Here is a 19,128-nt window from a genome sequence, read left to right on the forward strand (position 1 = left end):
CTTTCTCTCTCTCTCTCTCCCCCCCCTGAATAAATAAATAAAATCTTAAAAAAAAATAAAAAGGAAAGAATTAGTGAAGTTACAGAATGCCTTTATTTTTTTTTTAATTTTTATTTATTTACGATAGTCACAGAGAGAGAAAGAAAGAGAGGCAGAGACACAGGCAGAGGGAGAAGCAGGCTTCATGCACCGGAAGCCCGATGTGGGATTCGATCCCGGGTCTCCAGGATCGCGCCCTGAGCCAAAGGCAGGCGCCAAACTGCTGCGCCACCCAGGGATCCCCAGAATGCCTTTAAAAGGGAGAAAGCCAGCTTCTGTAAGGTTTCTAATTGAAAGTATTAGTACTTGGCTAACAACAATTGAACACGTATGATGTGTCAAGAGCTTTACTCTTCACAATAGGGCTGTGACACATTCCCATTTGACAGATGAGAAAACGGAGGGGTGCAAAGTTACTGCCCGGACAGTAAAAGGCAGTGCCATGATTCAGGCCTTCATTATCTGCTGGTAGAGGCCATGCAGCAGGGCTGGGGGGGGGGGGGGGGCAGTGTGTGCCCATGTGGGACCCGGGCTGCGGTCCTGGGGAATGCAAGCGAGGACCAGGGAAGAGAGCCCCTGGGAACACCAGGTGGGTGAGGCCTGCTGAGTGCTGGGTGCTCACTCCGGGTTGACCCCGGGGACCCTGGAGGGAGCGCTCAGGAGGAAGGGAATCCCTGCTAGCCTCAGCGCACAGCGAGGTCATCCAGCCTAGCCACCTTCTCTCTCCATCACGCGTGGTCCATGACTCGGCCACGCGGGTAGTGAGGCCTCCTGCTGGCCACCTGCCCACCCCGCCCAGAGGCACTGGATCCCCGAGACCTGAACGGGTCTGCTCACCTCCTAGGGAGCCGTGCTGAGAGCAGAAGACCCACCTCTGACAGCCTGCCCATCCACAAAGGTCACACCACTAGGACAACAAAGGCCCTTTTTGTCCTTGTATTTAAGGACCAGTGGAAATCACCCATTCGACCTTCCGGCTTTATGAATTAATAATAAAGTTGGAACAGAGACAGGATGGCTTGCAGGCCCGGGCACCGCCTCCCCCTCCCTGCCCCAATCACCTTGCCTGCTGCCACCAGCATGGGCACCAGGGGGCCCTGCCTTATGTTCCCAAAGCAGTGGACGCTTCTGAGCCAAAAACCACCTTGCTCCCTTGGCTTCAGATAGCAAACACTTGAAATGCTCCGCGGGAGGAAAAGCATCTTATCGACACTCGAGGTTTTCTGTCTGTATGACTGGGGCCTACGGTGCGTCTGAACATTGATTACATTCTGTGCTGCGTTCTGGGGACCATTAACTCACAAAAAAATATCCTGCCGGGGTGGGGGTAGGATGAGAAAGATGCGTAAGGGATCTGATTACTACTCATTTGCGGAGTCTTGGAGCGGACTACCAAGGACTTTCACGCAGAGAAAGCACGAATTCTTCCTCCAAAACAGACATGAGCCACCCAGGAAGACCCCGGGAAACAGAGAAGGCTGCACATTCCTGCTCTTCCTCCTGGAACCCCTAACTTCCCTCTCACGGCCACCACTGGGCTTGGCTCCCTGGGGGCAGCCCACAATTCCAGAACTTTCTAGAACATGATACCAAGCCTATCTGCTTCGAGGTCCAATTCTCCCTCTTCCAACTCAGTAAACAAGTGTGGGGGGGCCCTATTAATGAGGTCGTGGGGTAACACAGTTTTGCCTCTCCCAGATATCTAGACCCTTTGGCTCAGTCTACCTTATGTGGGGTTTACGTCACATGGGAGAGGCAGTTTTGAATTTGGTCTCCACACTCAGCATCCCAGTGTCCTCGAGCAGCCCCTTCACACATCTGGGCCTCATCTGTAAATTGGCAGCAGTACACTACGATGGTGAGATGACCCGGCCTGGTCAGAGGACAAAATATCAGCATGGGCCAGAGCAGGGAAGCTTCTGGGTGCCCAGCAATGAAGTTCACTTGCCACTCGGCCCTTATAAAAGCTTCCCAAAGGGGGATCCCTGGGTGGCTCAGCGGTTTAGCACCTGCCTTCAGCCCGGGGCATGATCCTGGAGTCCCGGGATCAAGTCCCACCTTGGGCTCCCTGCATGGAGCCTGCTTCTCCCTCTGCCTTGTCTCTTTGTCTCTCTCTCATGAATAAATAAATAAAATCTTAAAAAAAAAAAAAAAAAAACTTCCCAAAGCAGCCTGCACGTTTCCACACTTTGAGCACCCAGGGAGGTGAGTGGGGGCAGGGAGGAAATCTGGATATCCCAAAGGGCTGGGGCCTCTGTGCCGAACCAGCAGATCATTTCTCTCCAGCCTACCCGGAGAGCTCAGCCTGGGGGCACCGACCCTCCCCAGGCCTCCCAGGCATGTTTGTTCCTCCCTGCCCAGGAGATGCAGTTTTTCATTTTTTTTCCTTAAAAACTTGTTTTTAATCATTTTCTTGTTAAAGTATGATTTTTTTTTGTTAAAGTTTGATTTACACCCAATGGAATACATCTTCACTGTTTTGAGAACCTGATGAGCCCTGGGGATTCGCTCCCCAGAGCCACACAGACACAACTGAGCACCTGCACCGCCACCACCCCCCTGAGCCCCAGAGCTCCAGGAGGGCTGGGGAGGTATCTGGTCCACCCCGGTACCCAGACGGAATACGGCACATGGTGAGTAGGCTGAGGCTGTGGTCTGGGGCCACCAGAGGACTTTATAGGCGGAAGTCCAGTGGAAAATGTGGGGCCACCCCCACCAGCTGGCATGGGCCACACAGGCCTCTGGTTCCCTCCCCAGTGAGGGGGGTCTGGGGATCACACCAGAAGCGGAATCCCAGCTCTTACTTCTCAGCAGCCTGTGGCCTCGGGCAAAGTGGCATGCTCTCCGGAGCTTCCACATCCTCATCTGAGAAATGGGAACCCGTGGTGTTCCTGGGGGCCTTGCACGAGCAGCTATGGATAAACTGCTCGGCTCAGTTCTGCGTTTGGCAGATGACAGGCACCTGGTAAACACTCGCTGTCACGGTTAAGAGGTCTGAACTCCAGATCTGGGACATTGTTTTTTTGCTTCTTCCTTCTGGCAGCTTCTTGGCATCTATATAGATATGCCTGTGGAGCTGTTCTGAAGCCTGAAGGAAAAAAAATAGACCCTCCACCTTTCCCAGAATCCTCCACTTATTATTTCCTTTCCAGCCCCAGGAGCAGGCATGGATGGGGGAGGCAGGAAATGGCCACGTCCAGGCCAGCTCAAGGTGGTAACAGGGAGCAGACTTTGGAGAGGGAGTCCCAAGGGGGCCTTTCTTCCTGGCGGGGGCCCACTTCACACCTCGGGACACACACCGGGCTCGACTCCACTCCTGCTGTGGAAGGAGCATCAGAAAGGCCAGCCCGCCAGGCCGGCTGCTTAATGGGAATTTTAACAATCTAGGTAGTCAGCTTTCTTGGCTCAGAAAAGATGTTTGGGAAGACTTAAAACATTAAAAAAAAAAAAAAATCAATGAGACTCACAGGCAAGGGGAGGTGGGTGTGCAGCTCGAAAGATGCCCTGCGTGGGCAAGCTGGTGCTCAGGCCTATTTTTGGTGGGGCTGGCTCAGCGCTGAAGCCCACAGGATGCATCTCATGGTGCCAGGAGGGCTGGCATGGCCAACGCCAGCTGGTGGGGTGGCATTCACAGTTCTCTTGGACACATGTCCCCAGGCAATACTCATCGGGTTATATAGTCCCTGGGGTCTCCACTCTTCAACATGAACCTCTTCTGTTCTGAGTAGGATGCACACATATAAAGGTGAACAAGACACCTCCCAGCTCTCGGGAAGCTCCAAGTTTCGAGGGGGTGGCAGGTGACAAAGCTGACAGTTCTAAAGCGGTGTGGTGTGTGCTATAAACGGGAGGGAATGCAGGGGCTTTGGGAGTCTCAAGGATGCACATTAACCCTCAAAAGGTTGGATGGGGAGTAGCCAGGGTGGCTTCTGGAAGGCAGCAACAGCCAAGCAGAGCCCTGCATGACAAAGAGCGTGGGCTTCATAAGGAGACAGGGTTAAGAGAAAATGTTTGTGATCTTAACCTGGCCGGTGCTTACAGAAGTATCCCCTTACGTAAACACCAAATTATGCACAGTAAAGTGAAGAGTGCTCCAGGCAGAGGGAATGGCTTGTACAAAGGCCCAGAAGTGAGAAAAATAGACAAGCAGACTGTTTCTAGCTCTTCTGCGTTCCTAGAAATCTGAGAGGCAACCCAACACAGAGAAAGCACGGTGTTGGCAGGGGACGGACTTGGGGATCCTCTGATCCCCTACTCCTCTACTTATTATCTGTGGGGCTGCAAGCAAGTTGCTTTACCTCTCTGAGCCTCAGTTTCCCTATCTGTACAATGGCCATATTGCCATCTTCCACGGAGGATTATCATGAAGATTCCACCAGAGTGCAGGCAAAGCATTCAGCACGGAGCCTGGTGCTCAAAGAATGATGTCCATCATCACCATCCTGTGCTCACCCTGCTCACCATTTCCAGAGGGAGTCCTCAGAAAGGGACCAGACTGACTCTTCAATTTAGGGACCATCCTGGTCCTGGAAGAGGCAGGGGCCGCTCAGCAACTTTGTGGGCACAGCCTGTTCCCTGGCTGACTAGGCCTTGGGCTGAATACTTCCCAAGGATTCTTGTAGGAGCAGGGCCCTGGGAGTGGACACTCCCATGCCAAGCTAAGCACTTCACATATACATCATCTCACTGAATCCACGGAACCACCCGAGGATCCAGATGGGGACGCGGACACTCAGAGTGTCATGCAGCTGGGAAGAAGTGGGATCAAGCCTGAACTCTTAGCCGTGGTTTGGAGTGATGGGGACATACAAACGGGTTTAAAAATGTAGCCAATACTACTAAACACCTGCCCAAAGCCACATACCTAGCAAGATCCTTTAAATCCGGCTTCCCCCTGACTATGGCTGCATCCTCATCTCATACAATTCTCATTTGTCCTCAATGTCTTCCTGCCATAGGACCTTTCCATGTGCCATTCCCTCTGTCCCAAACTGTACTTTCTTGCTGATCTTTGTGTAAACGGTTCCTTTTTATTTGAGTTTCTGCTCCATTTTGGCCTCCTCAGAGAAGCCCTCCTGGTCTCCCCTAAGGAAACGTTTCCCTACCCTTCCCCTGACTCTCATGCCACTGTGTGTCTCCCCCTCAGGAACATCAGCCTCTCTGGATCACCTCTAAGTCCCCAAGTCCTTGATCAATGGATTCTTGCTGAATGAGTTAAAATGCCTAGACTGTGCCAGCCCCTTTCCGAGGACTAGGGGGACCTTTCCACCTAAAGTTCAAAGAACTGCAGGCGTTCCTTCTCCCTTCTAGACTGACCTCACAACCTCTTTCCTGAAGCGCCCCTCCCCCATCTCCCTTCACCCTTTGGAGTATGAAACTGGAATCCCAGGCAACTAGAAGGGAAGCTGCATCAGCCACTTGTAGGAAGGCTACAGGGGGAGCACTCAGATCTGTCTTGCCCACACAAGACTGGACCCAGGAAAGAGACCTGACTTCCAGCATGCTCTGCGGTCCCATCACCTGTCACACTCCCCACCAGATGGAATTCCCCCCAAGTGCCTGCATGGGGGCTGCCACCATGCTGGCAGATGTCCCAGCTACAAGGAACCCCAACTTCCACCAGTCCAAATACAAGGCACCAAGAGGTCACTTGGTGACAAAACCAGGGGGGAAACCCAGGAAAGAAAGAGGGGAATCCCGCCTCTCTCACGTTAGCCGTGGGGCTGAAGTGCACTTAAGACTTTCTGAAGCAGAACATTTACACAGGATTCAAGAAGAAAATATAAAAAATTTACTGTGAAGAGCTCACCCCCTCTCCGTCCCTTGCACCGAATCTGCAAGTATTTGCTATTCTTACTTCCTTGTGGATCGTTTCAGAGTTCCTGATGCCAAACAAATCACAACTATAAGCTCAGCATCTTTAAAGAGTGTTCCGTATCATACGCCCTACACACCGTGTACACTACACACTTTTCCCTCCAGTCCCGGATAGCTCTGTGCCTGTCCACGAGAAGATGGGACACGGCCCCATGTGATGCCCAGGGACCAGCCGCCCACCCGGACCCGTTATGAGGGGCTTTCTGTCATTTTCACCGATTCCCTGGGGCAGAGGCGTTTAGAGTTGGGGTCAGCGGGGGTCACGCGCGGCTGGGTCCCGGTCCCCCACCCCCACCCCCACCCCGGGGATCAGTCGTGGACCCGGTGGGCTGCGCTGAGCTCCCAGGGGGGGCCGGGGCCGGGTCCTCCTGGGAGCACCGTCTGCAGCTCGCACTGCGGGCGCATCCAGCTCGTACTTGCAGAACCTCCGTTCTGGAGACGGAAACACCGAGATGCAGTGACTGGCCCAAGGTCACACCGCCGGACGCCGTGCGGGCGGGGCTCCCTGCGGCCGCCCAGTCCCCCCGGGCCGGCCCCGCCCCGCCCCCCACCGCCCCCCGCAGCGCGGGCCCAGGTGCAGCCCGCGGCCCCGCACCCCCGCGGTGGGGGGCGGCTGGGCCGGGGGCGGGGGCGGCCCTGGGGCCGGGGGCGGGGGTCGGGGCGAGCCGGCCAAGGTCGCGGGGCTCGGCCACGGGCTGCACCGACGCCGCAGCTGCCCGGCGGGCGCGGACCGGCTCACCCAGCACCGGCGGCCGCCCGGGTCCCGCCGACTTGGAAACTTTGCGGCCGCAGAGCCGCGGCGGCTCCAGCCCGGTGCGGGGCGCGCCCCCCCGCGGACGCCGGCCGCCTGCCGGGGGGGGGGGGCTCCCTCCGGGCCGCAGTCCCCAGCCCCGCCGGTCCCCGACAGCCCCGGGGGCGCGCGGCCGCCGCACCTACTCAGCATCGCCGCAGCCCGCCGAGGGGCCGGCGGGGACCCATTTGCAGGAGAGGGAGACTGAGGCGCGGACGGGGCCGGCTGCCGGCCAAGGTGACACGGCGCGGGGCGGGCGGGGCCGGGGCCGGGGCCGGGGGTCCCCGCGCGGTACTCACAGCCGGTCTTGCCCACGAGCTCCCGAACCTCCTCGGACGCGGAGTGGGCCGCGCCCATGGTGCCCGCGGCGGCGGGGCCCCGGGCTGGCGGCGGCTGCGCAGGGGGGGCCGCCTCGGGCGGGCGCGGGTCGGGACGCGGGGACGGCCGAGCCGCGGGTTCCGCGTGGGGCACGAGCGCGGCCTCTTATAGCGGCCAAGGGCGGCGCCCCGCGGTCCTAGCGCGCGCCGGCTTCGCGCACTGCGGGGATCCGGGAGCGCCCTGCCCCGCGGCGGGCAGCGCTGCGCGGGGCCGGACCTCGGGGCCCACCGCGCCCCCGCCCCCGCCCCCGCCCCCGGCCCCGGCCCCGCCCCCAGGGCCGCCGCCCTGCTCGCCCGCGCCCCGCTCCCGGCTCTGGAAGGAGGCAGGTGTCCGCACAGCTGGGGCGGAGGTGGGCGCAATCAAATCCCGGAGAGGTGCCGCGGCCACCTGCAGCCGGCTCCATCACACAGCTTCCCAGACCTCAGGAGGGGAACTTGCCTGGGACGGTGAAGAAACGCAGCCAACATTAATTAGCTCTCTGGTGAACAGCAATAAAAGTAATGTAATAATAGGGATCCACCCGGAATGCGCACAAGGTGCTTTGCTGGTCTTATCCCGGAAAGCCCCAGGCCCCTCCCCAGCACCTTGATGAAGTGGACACACCACGGGCCGGGCCGGAGCGGCCCATCCCAGTGGCACAGCCCCGGAGCTTGGGGTGGGGGAGCTTTCAAACTTGAGGAGCAGGCAGCTTCCTGGCCCTGCCCCACCCCGCCCCCACTCCCACCCAACACCCCCATTCTGGCTCAGGCAGGTCCCAGGAGGCTGGGTATCAAACTATCCTATCCGGGGAATGTAATACAGGTGGCCTCCAACACGCCTGCGAGTTTTGCCTTAAATTGGCTTAAGGAATTGGATTCTGTGGTCAGGCTGGATGACCAGGGCCAGTCCTGCCACCTGTGTGACGGTGATTCCTTCTACTCAAACAAGGGGACAGTAATAGTGAGATGTCCATAAGAAGGGCCTGCCACAGGACATGGCACAAAGCAGTTGCTGTGGAATCACATCCACTTCACAAGGGAGGAACTGATTCTCAGAAAGGTCACACAGCCAGGGCAGAAATTCAAAGTCAACATTCTCTGGTTCTCAAGGCCAGACTACCGTGCTCCATGGTGCCTGGTGATGAGGCTATCAACGTTCAGCATGTATTCAGTGTACGTCCTGGGTGCCAGGCTCCGTGACATTGCCAGGGTGGGGGCATGGGTCACTTGGTGCTCACAAAGACCTGGGTGGGCCCACCTACATTAGTTTCACAGGGCACTGGGGAAAGGGTGCTGAGAACCGGTTGCCCATACCTATAGACTACAGGCCCAAACTGAGGGTCGCAGCCCTCCAGGGGAATCCTGAAGCCCCCCAGAGTTGTAGAATGGACACCCATCCTGGTTAAAAGTCCAGCTGCCCATTCCTTCAAAGAGCTGGAGCCACCTGGAGTCTGCTTTTTTTTTTTTTTTTTAAGATTTTATTTATTTATTCATGAGAGACAGAGAGAAGAAGAGACTTAGGCAGAGGGAGAAGAAGGCTCCCTGCGGGGAGCCTGATGTGGGACTCCATCTGGGACCCTGGAATCATGACCTGAGCCAAAGGCAGCCGCTCACCCACTGAGCCCCCCAGGTGTCCCTGAAATCTGCATCTCAAAAGCACTCTTGGGCAGTGCTAATGTAGCCAAGCTGGGGAAGTGCTGGCTGTGGGGCATCAGCTGGTCTGAGTTAACTGGACCCAAACCTTGCATTTCAAGGCAGAAGGAATCTAGAAACCCAGATTGGCCTCAGGGTCACGAAGGAGGTTCTGGTGCCTTGGGAATTACCCACTACTGCTGGACACAATTTTATTCTCATGTAAAATACCAGTTCCTGGAATTTTATTATATTCAATTATCCAAGGATTAAATGATGGGGCTTTCTGCTGAAGGGATAATAAACAGCATTTTCAGGATGGCACCTCCTCCCCCTTGGCATAGCTGCTCCCAGAGCTAGAAACAGTGCAGGTGGGTGGGGATGAAAGCCCTGGGACCATGCTCTGGGGCAGTGGAGGGCGGTGGGGGAGCCACCGGACTCTGCTCTGCCGCTCGGGGATCACAAAGAGGCCCCCAGTGTGTGGGGTGAAGGGACCCTGCCCTCACTCTGTGACCTGTCTACCCTGACACCTTTATCTCAAGCCCACTGTCAGCTCCTAGATGAGCACTGGCACCTGTCCCTTGTGCCTGGAACTCCCCTGGCCTCCCTCTTCCTATGGCTGGGGGCTTCCTCTTCAGATCTCTGGGTAAATATCACCTCCTCTGAGAGGCCTGCTCAGGGCTTCCCTCCACCTTCCTGGGTCTGCTGTCAAACAAGCCACCTTCCCCAGCCAGCAGGGAGCTGGAAGAAGGGGAGACTGGGGTGTAATGACCAAGGGGAATTTATTCCTGATGGCAAGTTTTGGAGAAATCATCAGGAGCCCTGTGTGGCAGCAGAAGGTGGAGAGGACAAGACACAATCGGTGGGTTCATTACTTCATTCATTCACTGCACATTTATTGAGATCCTGCTGTATGCAGGGACCTGGCTGGGGCCTAGAGCCCCAACCAGGAATAATCAGACATACTTTTGCTCCTAAGGAGAAATGGGCAGACAGAAACACCAGAAGTGACAATGCAGAGGGGTCAGAGAAGGGCTGACTTAGGCCCAGAAAGACCTGGAATGTTCAAGCCAGAATGGTTCCTGAAAAGACTATTATCCCTAAACTGAGAACTTCAGGGAGACCATTACTAGCCCCAACTGTGGACCCAAATGGACAGGCCAAAGGTACATGCTGGGTGGTCTGCTGTATCCATGAGGTTCGGGGGCCCTGGACTTTGCCCCCCTGCTCTGGCCGTGCTGCACATACGCAGCAAGGGCTCTCCCCACACAATGCCTGCCGCTGCCTGTTCCAGGACGTCATGGCTTTAATTCAATCCTAGCAATGGCTCTGTCGGGCGTCAGAGCAGGAAGGAGGTCTGGAGCTTGGCGTGGGTTCTGGCTGGGCTGATTGCATCTGCTGTCTGGAGCCCTACAACAGGGGCACCCCGCGGGGGGATCTTTAGGTTCCCATCACACAGCGTGACCTTCCGACGGCTGGAAAACACTTTAGTCACCAGGCAACTGCCTCTCTTCTCTCAGAGGAGCTGATTAAAACTGGTGGCCGAGATTAGAATGGCTTGTACCTGAGTCCGCGAAGGGCAGTGGCACCCAGAGACTTCAAGGATGGTCTTCCTGCAGCTCTCCGGCATTCCTTTTAGGCAAGCCTCCCAAACCATAGGTGGGCAAGTGACTTCATCTCCCTGGGCCTCAGTTTCCCCATCTGTAAAATGGCTATAAAACTGGCGTCTTCCTGTGAGGATTAAATGTGATATTTGTAAAGTGCTTAAAATGGTGCCTGACAGGTAAGGACTGTCTGATGGTGTGTAGGTAAAGCAGAGGAAGCCCGGCTTTGTCGCATTGGGGTGTAAATATTCCCATCGTGTCAAATTCAAGCTACCAACCATCTGAAAAGGGGTTTGCAAAGTTCCTGAATGTCTGACAGTTCGATCTTGCAAGCTAGTCAGAGCCAACCGCAGCACACCACTACATAGTAGACTTATTATTCTTATGTTCATGCACTCACAATTCTTTTAAAGTTTATTTATTTAGTGATCTCTACCCCCAACATGGGCCTTGAACCCATAACCCTGAGATCAAGAGTTGCACGCTCTTCTGACTAAGCCAGCCAGGCACCCCCATTTGCTCACTGTTGAGTGCCAGGAATTTAAATACTACAGTAAAGGAGCCAGTCCTTGACCTCAAGGATCCCAGACTCCAGGAAGAAAAGAGATATAAACAGACCATCACTGCACACTTATAGGGTCTGGAAGAGAGGCACCCAACACATGCCCATTGAATTGATGGGAAGACCAAGGTATTCAGAACATGTCGTAAACCAGAATCACAGTACAGATATGAAGTTGGATAAATAGCAGTTACTATGATACATCTGTCTCTGCCTCCCTAACCCTCTAATCACTTTCGGGTCCTCCCAAGGTTCAGCAATGTTCTGGGAGCAACAAGCCTCTTTATCCTTCATCTCAGGCTCCTGACTCTAAGAAATGTACAGGGAATGCAAATGCCACCTTGCTTAGCCTCTGACTTAGGGAAGACCACACCTAAACCGCCTCAAACAAGTCAGGATTAGTGATGCTCCCATAAAATCTATCCAGGGATGGAAACCCTGCAGGTGACTCACACCCAAGTGTGAGGTTGAGTAGTTTTGGGGCCCCTGATTTTGGGCCCCTGCCACCTCTCTCTGTTTCTGCCCGACTTGGGCAGTTTTTCTCTTAAGCTCTTTAAAGCTTCCTAATGTTGGTCTCGTGAATGGGATCAGAGAGGAATCATCTCCAATCTGCCTTTTGAATTAGAGCTGTCCTCTTGGTTGTCTTTTCAATAATCTTTTCTTGCCTGAGGCACCCTGATCTTTTAGACAAACCTGGGGTGGCAGTGTTACAGCAGATACACTCAACTCTGCATTGCATCTCGTGCAAAGGCTCTGCCATAACTGGCTGTGTGCCCCGTGGGTTGCTGGCTTTGCCCTCTGGACCTTGATGTTGTCAGCTTTGGAGGGGTCCACAGCCCCATGTTTTGCTAGAGTGGATTCAGCAAAGGTGAAACGGCTGGCAGAGAGTATGCCCTCCACAACTGTCCGCTCCCTTTGTTAGCGGACAAGATCTGGGACTTTATGCCCAGGCTGACCCCCTTCTCTCTGTCACTCCCCTCCCCCACCATACCTGGTGAGACCAACAAATGGAACTTGCACTCCAATCTCCGTCCACTTATTTAATCATTTTATGGGTGGCCAAGTTCCCCGGATCCCTCAGCTCCCAGTGAGGTGCCCCCGCCCTCCTGGGCTGCACTAGCATCTCCAGCCATCCTAACCGGCGGCTGGAGGCTGCCACCCAGACCGCAGAGGGACGCAGCTCCGCGGGCGAGTGGGAGGGCTAGCTGCCTAAAAATGGAGATGGGGGCTCTTCGGGGAGGGCAGCTTGAGCATGTTTTTCTCTTATTTATATAATTATAAATAGTGACCTATTACTGGAATTTGCAGGGGGCAGATGGAAGCTTGTCCCTGGATGGGCTTCAAACTCTGCATTGTTGTCCGAGAAACAAGCTCACCAGAGAAACAGAGAGAGGTGGCAGGGGCCCAAAATCTATTTTAACTTTGCCATGGTTCCACATGGAGCAGCGGGGCAGGCTCTGCAGGGAGCTGGGGGCTGCAGGAGGACACATGGAAAACCAGTGTGCGGGAGGGTCTGCAGGGAGGGCTTCTCAGACACAAACGTAGCCCCCCCAGGGGCCTCCAAGGGGCACTGCTTTTATTTACTCAGTATCCACGATGTGGGGAGAGGTGTCCTACACCCTCAAACAGCAGGACTATAGGAAAGCCAGAATAATGATGTCTGATCCCTGGAACCTGTGACACACTGCTGACCTTGAGATGGGGAGATTACCCTGGACTACCTACGACTGCGGGGCCCCGCGTACTCACAAGGGTCTTTGTATGTGAAAGAGGAAGGCAGGGCGATCAGAGCCAAGAGCGATTGGATGTGAGAAAGACTCCACTGGGCACTGCTAGCTTTGCGTTGGAGGAACGGTCCATGTCCACTAGCCGAGGGGTGCAGGTAGCTCTGGAAGCTGGAAAATGCAAGAAAACAGGTTCTTCCCTACAGCCTGCAGAAAGGAACACAGCCTGGATGACACCTTGATTTTAGCCCAGGGAGACCCGTTTCAGACTTTTTTTTTTTTAAGATTTTATTTATTTATTCATGAGAGACACAGTGAGAGACAGAGATACAGGCAGAGGGAGAAGCAGGCTCCATGCAGGGAGCCCAATGCGGGACTCGATCCCAGGTCTGCAGGATCGTCATGCCCTGGGCCAAAGGTGGTGCTAAATGGCTGAGCCACCAGAGGTTCCATAATTTCAGACTTCTGACCTCCAGAAGTGTGAGATGATACATTTGCGTTGTTTCCAGCCATCAGGTTTGGGGTTTCTTAGAGCAGCATTAGGAAATTGATGGAGAGTGGGTTTGCACCTGCAAGGCCCCAGTGCCACGGAAACCAGCGTCCACCGGACTGTCTTACCGGGATTGATGGTTCTTTAAATTCTGTGTGCGGAACACCTGGGTGGCTCAGCAGTTGAGCGGCTGCCTTCAGTTCAGGGCGTGATCCCAGGATCCAGGATGGAATCCGGGATCGACTCCTGCATCAGATTCCCAGTGGGGAGCCTGCTTTTCCCTCTGCCAATGTCTCTGCATCGCTCTGTGTGTTTCTCATGAACAAATAAATAAATCTTTAAATAAATAAATAAATAAATAAATAAATAAATTCTGTGTGCATGCAAATCACCAGGCAGTCTTACTTAAATTCAGATTCCTGGGCCCCCTCCACTGGTTCAGGCTCAGGAGGCCCAGGAATGCCTCTGAAATGAGAATTCCAGGTGTTCCTGAGGTAGATGGTCTTTTATTTTCCATAATGGCTATATTGAGAAATAATTCACATACCAGGCAACTCCCCATCTTGAGCACACGATTCAGTGGCTTTCCCCATCTTCACAGAGCTGTGCAACCACCGCTATAATCAATTTTAGAACATTTGCATCATCCCCAAAAGAAACCTCACACCCTCTACCTATCACCCCTCAATCACCTATCCTCCGGCCCCTGGTAATCACTAATCACTTTCCTGTCTCTATGGATTTGTCTTTTCTGGACATTCCATATAAATGGGAGTCTCTAATATGTGACCTTTTGTGTCTGGCTTCTTTCACTTAGCAGGCTTTTTTTTTTTTTTTTAAGATTTATTTATTTATTTATGATAGGCAGAGAGAGAGAGAGAGAGAGGCAGAGACACAGGAGGAGGGAGAAGCAGGCCCCATGCCAGGAGCCCGACGTGGGACTTGATCCTGGGACTCGATCCCAGGACTCCAGGATCATGCCCTGGGCCAAAGGCAGGCGCCAAACCGCTGAGCCACCCAGGGATCCCCACTTAGCAGGCTTCAAGGTTCATCTATGTTGTAGCATGAGTCAGTGCTGCATTCCTTTTAATCGCCAGACACTATAACATTGTATGGACATACCATGTTTTATTTATTCATTCATCCGTTGAGGGACATTCGAGTACCTGTGTGGTTTTCCTTAAAACGTCTCGTTTAGCCACCACGGCCAAACGATAGGGGATTTGGCAATCTGGCATTCCCATTTTGTAGATGTGGAAACTGAGGCTCATAGGGATCAAATCACATGCTCAAGTTCACATGGTTTGGAAGCGACAGAGCCCTGGTGGGTCCGATTCCCTGGCCTCTGAACCAGAGACACCTCTTGCAGGTGTCTCCACTGAAAGTTACAGAGCTGGCAAAAAAGGGAAAGAATGGAAAATCTATTTCTTCTAATTGCTGAATCAGTCTGCCATAATTTCCCTCTGCTGCTGAGTAATGACCCAGGGATACCCTTTACCAAGTGCTAAGTACTTTCTGTATCATATTACCTCCCTGAATCCTCAGACAACACCGCAGGATGTGCATTCTTCATTCCCCTCCTTCCCCATTATAAAGCACAAGGCACTGGGGCTCGGGGAAGCCAAGCTGTTGGTTGCCACACGGGTGGTTGTCACATGGTTTTGTGCCTCAGGGCTCCTCGTATAAAGGGTCCAGCCGAGGAATTTGCATTAACAAGGGCCCCACTTGTTTCTGAGGCAGATCATCTGAGGTCCACACATGAAGAAGCCCTGTACCACCAGACCATGAGGAAAACTAGCTTCTGGCATGTTCTCCACTATTACTAACTGTCCCCTTGGCTGCCTGGTTCAAGAAGGTCCCCACCTCCAGTGCACCGGAAGGTGGCAGGGACTGGATACTGAGCCAGTCATCTCGGGGCCCACGAACTGACTGGCAGGGCAGTACCACCGGGGAGGATCCTGCCACCTGCTTCATCTTAGTGCCCCCCAGCCAGGGGGTGGGGGTGGGGAGCACATACAGCCTTCTCCTCCCTCCTTCCCTCCCTCCTTCACTCCCTCCCCTCCGGGACAGCTGCGTGTTCAAGCAAGACCCCAGCTGAGTGCCTGGAAGGCAGGATGATAAATACACGTTGGGGTTCAGAGTTGGCGCAGTCAATAATTTGGGGCTTACTTGGGAGAGGACGCGGCAGGCACCTACCATTTGGGCAGCTGGCGGCGGAGGGCACAGGCAGGCTGGGGGGCGCGGGTAGGAGGTGGGTCCAGAGCCTCGCCGCTCCTGTGCTGACTCAGCGCAGCTCAGGGCGGGCTCCTGCTGACCGGGCACCCTTCCCATATGTCCACTCTGGGCTGTCTCTTAAACCTCTCCTGGGGCAGGCTGCAGAGAGCAGAGATGCGAACAGATCAGGCTTTCCTGCTTCATGAAAAAGAAGGATATGAGTATGAAGGCCAGGCAGGAGGCCCTTTACGCAGGGTGGACTTCCCCTGTGCCAGAGACTCCAGGGGAGGACAGATGCTCTGGGGGCTTCCCAGGGCCTGTGTGTGGAGGCAGGAGCAAATCCCAGGCAGGGTTCAGAGTTTTGACCTGGCAGAGGGGTCTGCTGGGAGAAACCCTGAAAGAGAGGCCCCTCGCCCTCCCAGGTCACCTTGGATAGGAGCCAAGTTAGAGGGCTCAAGGCAGAACTGAGGAGCTCCCTGAAACTGGCTAGCTCAACTCTCTCATTTTCACCTGGAAGGAAGCTCAGAGAGGTCAAAGCCATGGATGGCCACAAAGACGATCCTGGCTGGGCCTAGAAGAGGCCCTGAGACTCAGAGCAGGGTCAGGGGAGGGCTGGTCCTTGGGCCATATATGTCAGGGTCTCCTGTATTCTTGCATAGAGATGCAAGCTCCTGGGACCTACTGGCTGATTTTTATGTACTCTCAAACCTGGGAGCCTCTGTTGCAGCGGTTGGGGATGGAGTTGGAGATGTGGCTTCAAGTCCTGTCTTTGGCCTTAGGTGATGACTTGCCCCTGGAATCCTTGGTTCTCATCTGTGAAATGGGTACATGAGACTTCAAGCAAAGTGTTCACCCCGTGCTGGTGCATGGAGAGTGCTCAACGATGGGCAGGCCACTGGGCTAGCTCAGGGCCAATTAGTTGCTGGTCCTGGCTGCGTCTTGGTGGGGGTTGGGTGGAGGGCAGTCTCCCTGTGCCAGCTGACGCATGTGCATTTGGGAGCGTCTACAGAGGGAAGCTGCACTCTCCCCCTGTGATAAGGAGGACACGTTGGTGCCCATCCCCTGGGGCAGATCTGAGTCCCATTGAGGAAGGGAGGGAGGATTGGTAGGGTCACAGAGGCCATGCCTCCTGGATTTTGTGAAATCTGGGCCCCCAAGCCCAAACAGACACCCAATGTCCCAGGGTGAAGAGAGGGCCTGTGGGTTTCTGAAGAGAGGGAGGCAGGTGCAGATGGGGCTGAACCCAGCACTGCAGGGCCCTTGTGCATGTTGGGAAGGGTCCCCGGAGCAGGGGCTTCCAGAAGGAGGCATTCCTCCCAGGGGACCTCAGCCGGGCCAGTCAGAGGGCACAAAGGAGACAGCCCTGGGACTGCCCTGAAACACCCAGAGGGACTTGCTGGGCTCAGATCCTGTAGTGTGTACTTGGCGGCTGAGGAACCAGGGCCCCCCAGCATTGAGTGGTAAGGCCTGGGGGTTGGGTTACAGCAAAGGCCCCCTTCCCTCTGTCTCTGTCCACAAAGCATCACAGAATCAGGCGTGCTTTCATGCCACTCACGCTGAGCATTTATTTCCTATTCAGGAAGTTGCAGCCAAAAGGCCTACTGCTTTAGATTGGCTTCTTGACATGAGAAGTCAAGAACAGAATTTTCTGGAGGCGCTTATCTAGATATAAGCAGCAAAAAGACTAAAAGACTAAAATCTCTTTTGGGAGGACTTGGGAAGGGCGGGGCAATCCTGTCTTTTGGGGACAGGGGCAGGGCTAAGAGTCCAGGTATGGAATGAACCAGAGCAACTTTCTCAAATTTGGCCACACTTTTGAATCACCTGGGGGAGCATTTAAAGATCCTAATGCCCAGGCCACAAGGCAGACTCCAATTAAATCAGGCTGGGTGTAGCTGGGCAGTATTTTAATCCCCCAGATGATTCCAGTACACAAGTGAGTTTGAGAACCCCTGTCTCCGTGCTAGCTGCAAATTAGACTCCCCACCCCACCCACTGGGGAACTCTTAAAGCAAATGTGGGCAGGCTCCATCCCAGGTGCACGGACCTAGAAATGCGGGTGGGAGGGAGTCCCAGTGTTGTTGTTTTGGATAAGATGCCACTAGAGTGGAGAATCACAAATCATGTCTCCATGGTGGTGGGATTCCTCTGCCACGGGGGTATCACAGGCACATGGGCGCACATGTGCTAGTATTTTCTTGGCAAGTTCTGGTAGTATGACCTTGGACCAGCCGCTTGGCAGCTGTGTTGAGAGATGTGGCTCATTAACCCCATATCCCAGAGACGCCAGTGGCACATCAGCTGTGAGGGCTGTGTGACCAGAGCACCCAGGATGGCTCACAGGTGGCCTCCCATCTTTCCACTCAGGGAACACGTGGGGCTTGTACTGTAGGGACAGTCCTGATAAAGGGAGCACTAGGGATCTGGGGAGAATGTCAGTGTGACCTTGGGCAAGTAGCTTCTCTTCTCTGGCTTTATTTTTATATGTTTTTTTTTTTTTAATTTTTGCTATTTTATTTATTTATGATAGTCAGAGAGAGAGAGAGAGAGAGAGAGAGAGAGAGGCAGAGACACAGGCAGAGGGAGAAACAGGCTCCATGCACCGGGAGCCCAATGTGGGATTCGATCCCAGGTCTCCAGGATCGCGCCCTGGGCCAAAGGCAGGCGCCAACCCGCTGCGCCACCCAGGGATCCCTCTTCTCTGGCTTTATTTGGTGTTTCCTCTGTTAAAAAAGAAAAAAAGAAGAAAGAAAGAAAGAAAGAAAGAAAGAAAGAAAGAAAGAAAGAAAGAAAGAAAGAAAGAAAGAAAGAGGGATGCCTGGGTGGCTCAGTGGTTGAGCATCTGCCTTTGGCTCAGGTCATGATCCTGGGGTCCTGGGATTGAGTCCCACATCGGGCTCCCTGTAGGGATCCTGCTTCTCCCATCTGCCTATGTGTCTCCCTTTCTCTGTATCTCTCATGAATAAATAAATACAATCTTAAGGGGAAAAAAAAGGAGGAGGAGGAGGAGAAGAGGAAGAAAGGAAAGAAAAAGGAAAATCTCCCTTTGTCCTTCCTTGAAGACAAAGTGTATAGGTGAACACTTTGAGCTCTCTGAAAGTCAGGTGTAATAAATTCTAAAAAGATGACTTGTCAGGCTCCTACTAGATGTCAGAAAGCAGAACCACACTGATGAAGGGGAAACTGAGGCTTACGCGTGGTTGTGTGGGGCCAGGGTGCAAAATCAGAATCATGGGCAGCCACAATCCCCCGTGAAAATCCCCCAGGAACCATAAAGCATGGGATGGACAGCTTCCCCCACACACAACCCTGTGCAGTAAGTATGTACCATGTATAACCCAGAGGTCCCCTAATACCAGCGGGGGCCCTGCAGGAGAAGTTGTAAATGGCAAGGGTTTTAAGTCTTAATTAAACTGTTCCCAGGATGCCTGGGTGGCTCAGTGGTTGAGCGTCTGCCTTTGGTTCAAGGCGTGATCTCTGGATCATGCCCTGCACCGGGCTCCCTGCAGGGAGCCTGCTCCTCCCTCTGCCTTGTGTTTCTGACTCTGTCTCTCATGAATAAATAAAATCCTTTAAAAAATAAAAATAAATAAGCTGTTCCCTGCTCTTTCCTCTCCCCTAGCTCCCCCAACCCCTCCAATCCCTGCAGCAAAAGCTCACAGCCCCTGACGGGGGGAACCGCAGTTTAACCTTGGGTCGGCTTAATCTTCGTGCTCTATCCCCAGAATTCATTCTGACTTCAGAAGAAGTCAGAGGTGCTGGAGCTGAGTCCGTTCCAAGCTCAGGTGTGCATTGAGAAGCAGCACCTGGTGCAGTGGGCAGCAGTGGGGGCCTGCGGTC

At 54.2% G+C, this 19,128-nt stretch overlaps 1 protein-coding gene and 1 long non-coding RNA gene across 2 annotated transcripts in view; both read right to left on the minus strand.

The window, feature by feature from the left end:
• TESC (tescalcin) overlaps window positions 1-7,173 on the minus strand; it is a 47,895-nt gene extending 40,722 nt beyond the window's left edge. Inside the window, exon 1 of the mRNA XM_072722928.1 lies at window positions 7,006-7,173. Within this exon, the coding sequence (XP_072579029.1) occupies window positions 7,006-7,063 (58 nt within the window). The 5' untranslated portion in view covers window positions 7,064-7,173. The remainder of the gene's footprint in view (window positions 1-7,005) is intronic.
• Window positions 7,174-9,077: 1,904 nt separating this feature from the next.
• Window positions 9,078-15,441, minus strand: LOC140594323 (uncharacterized). The gene is made up of 3 exons (XR_011995046.1): window positions 15,271-15,441; window positions 12,610-12,755; window positions 9,078-10,425 (listed from the first exon to the last, which is right to left on the minus strand). It is a non-coding gene; the product is annotated as an uncharacterized lncRNA (long non-coding RNA).
• Window positions 15,442-19,128: the final 3,687 nt, after the last annotated feature.

The sequence above is a fragment of the Vulpes vulpes genome, chromosome 10, assembly GCF_048418805.1.
Source record: "Vulpes vulpes isolate BD-2025 chromosome 10, VulVul3, whole genome shotgun sequence".
Classification (NCBI taxonomy): Eukaryota; Metazoa; Chordata; class Mammalia; order Carnivora; family Canidae; genus Vulpes; species Vulpes vulpes.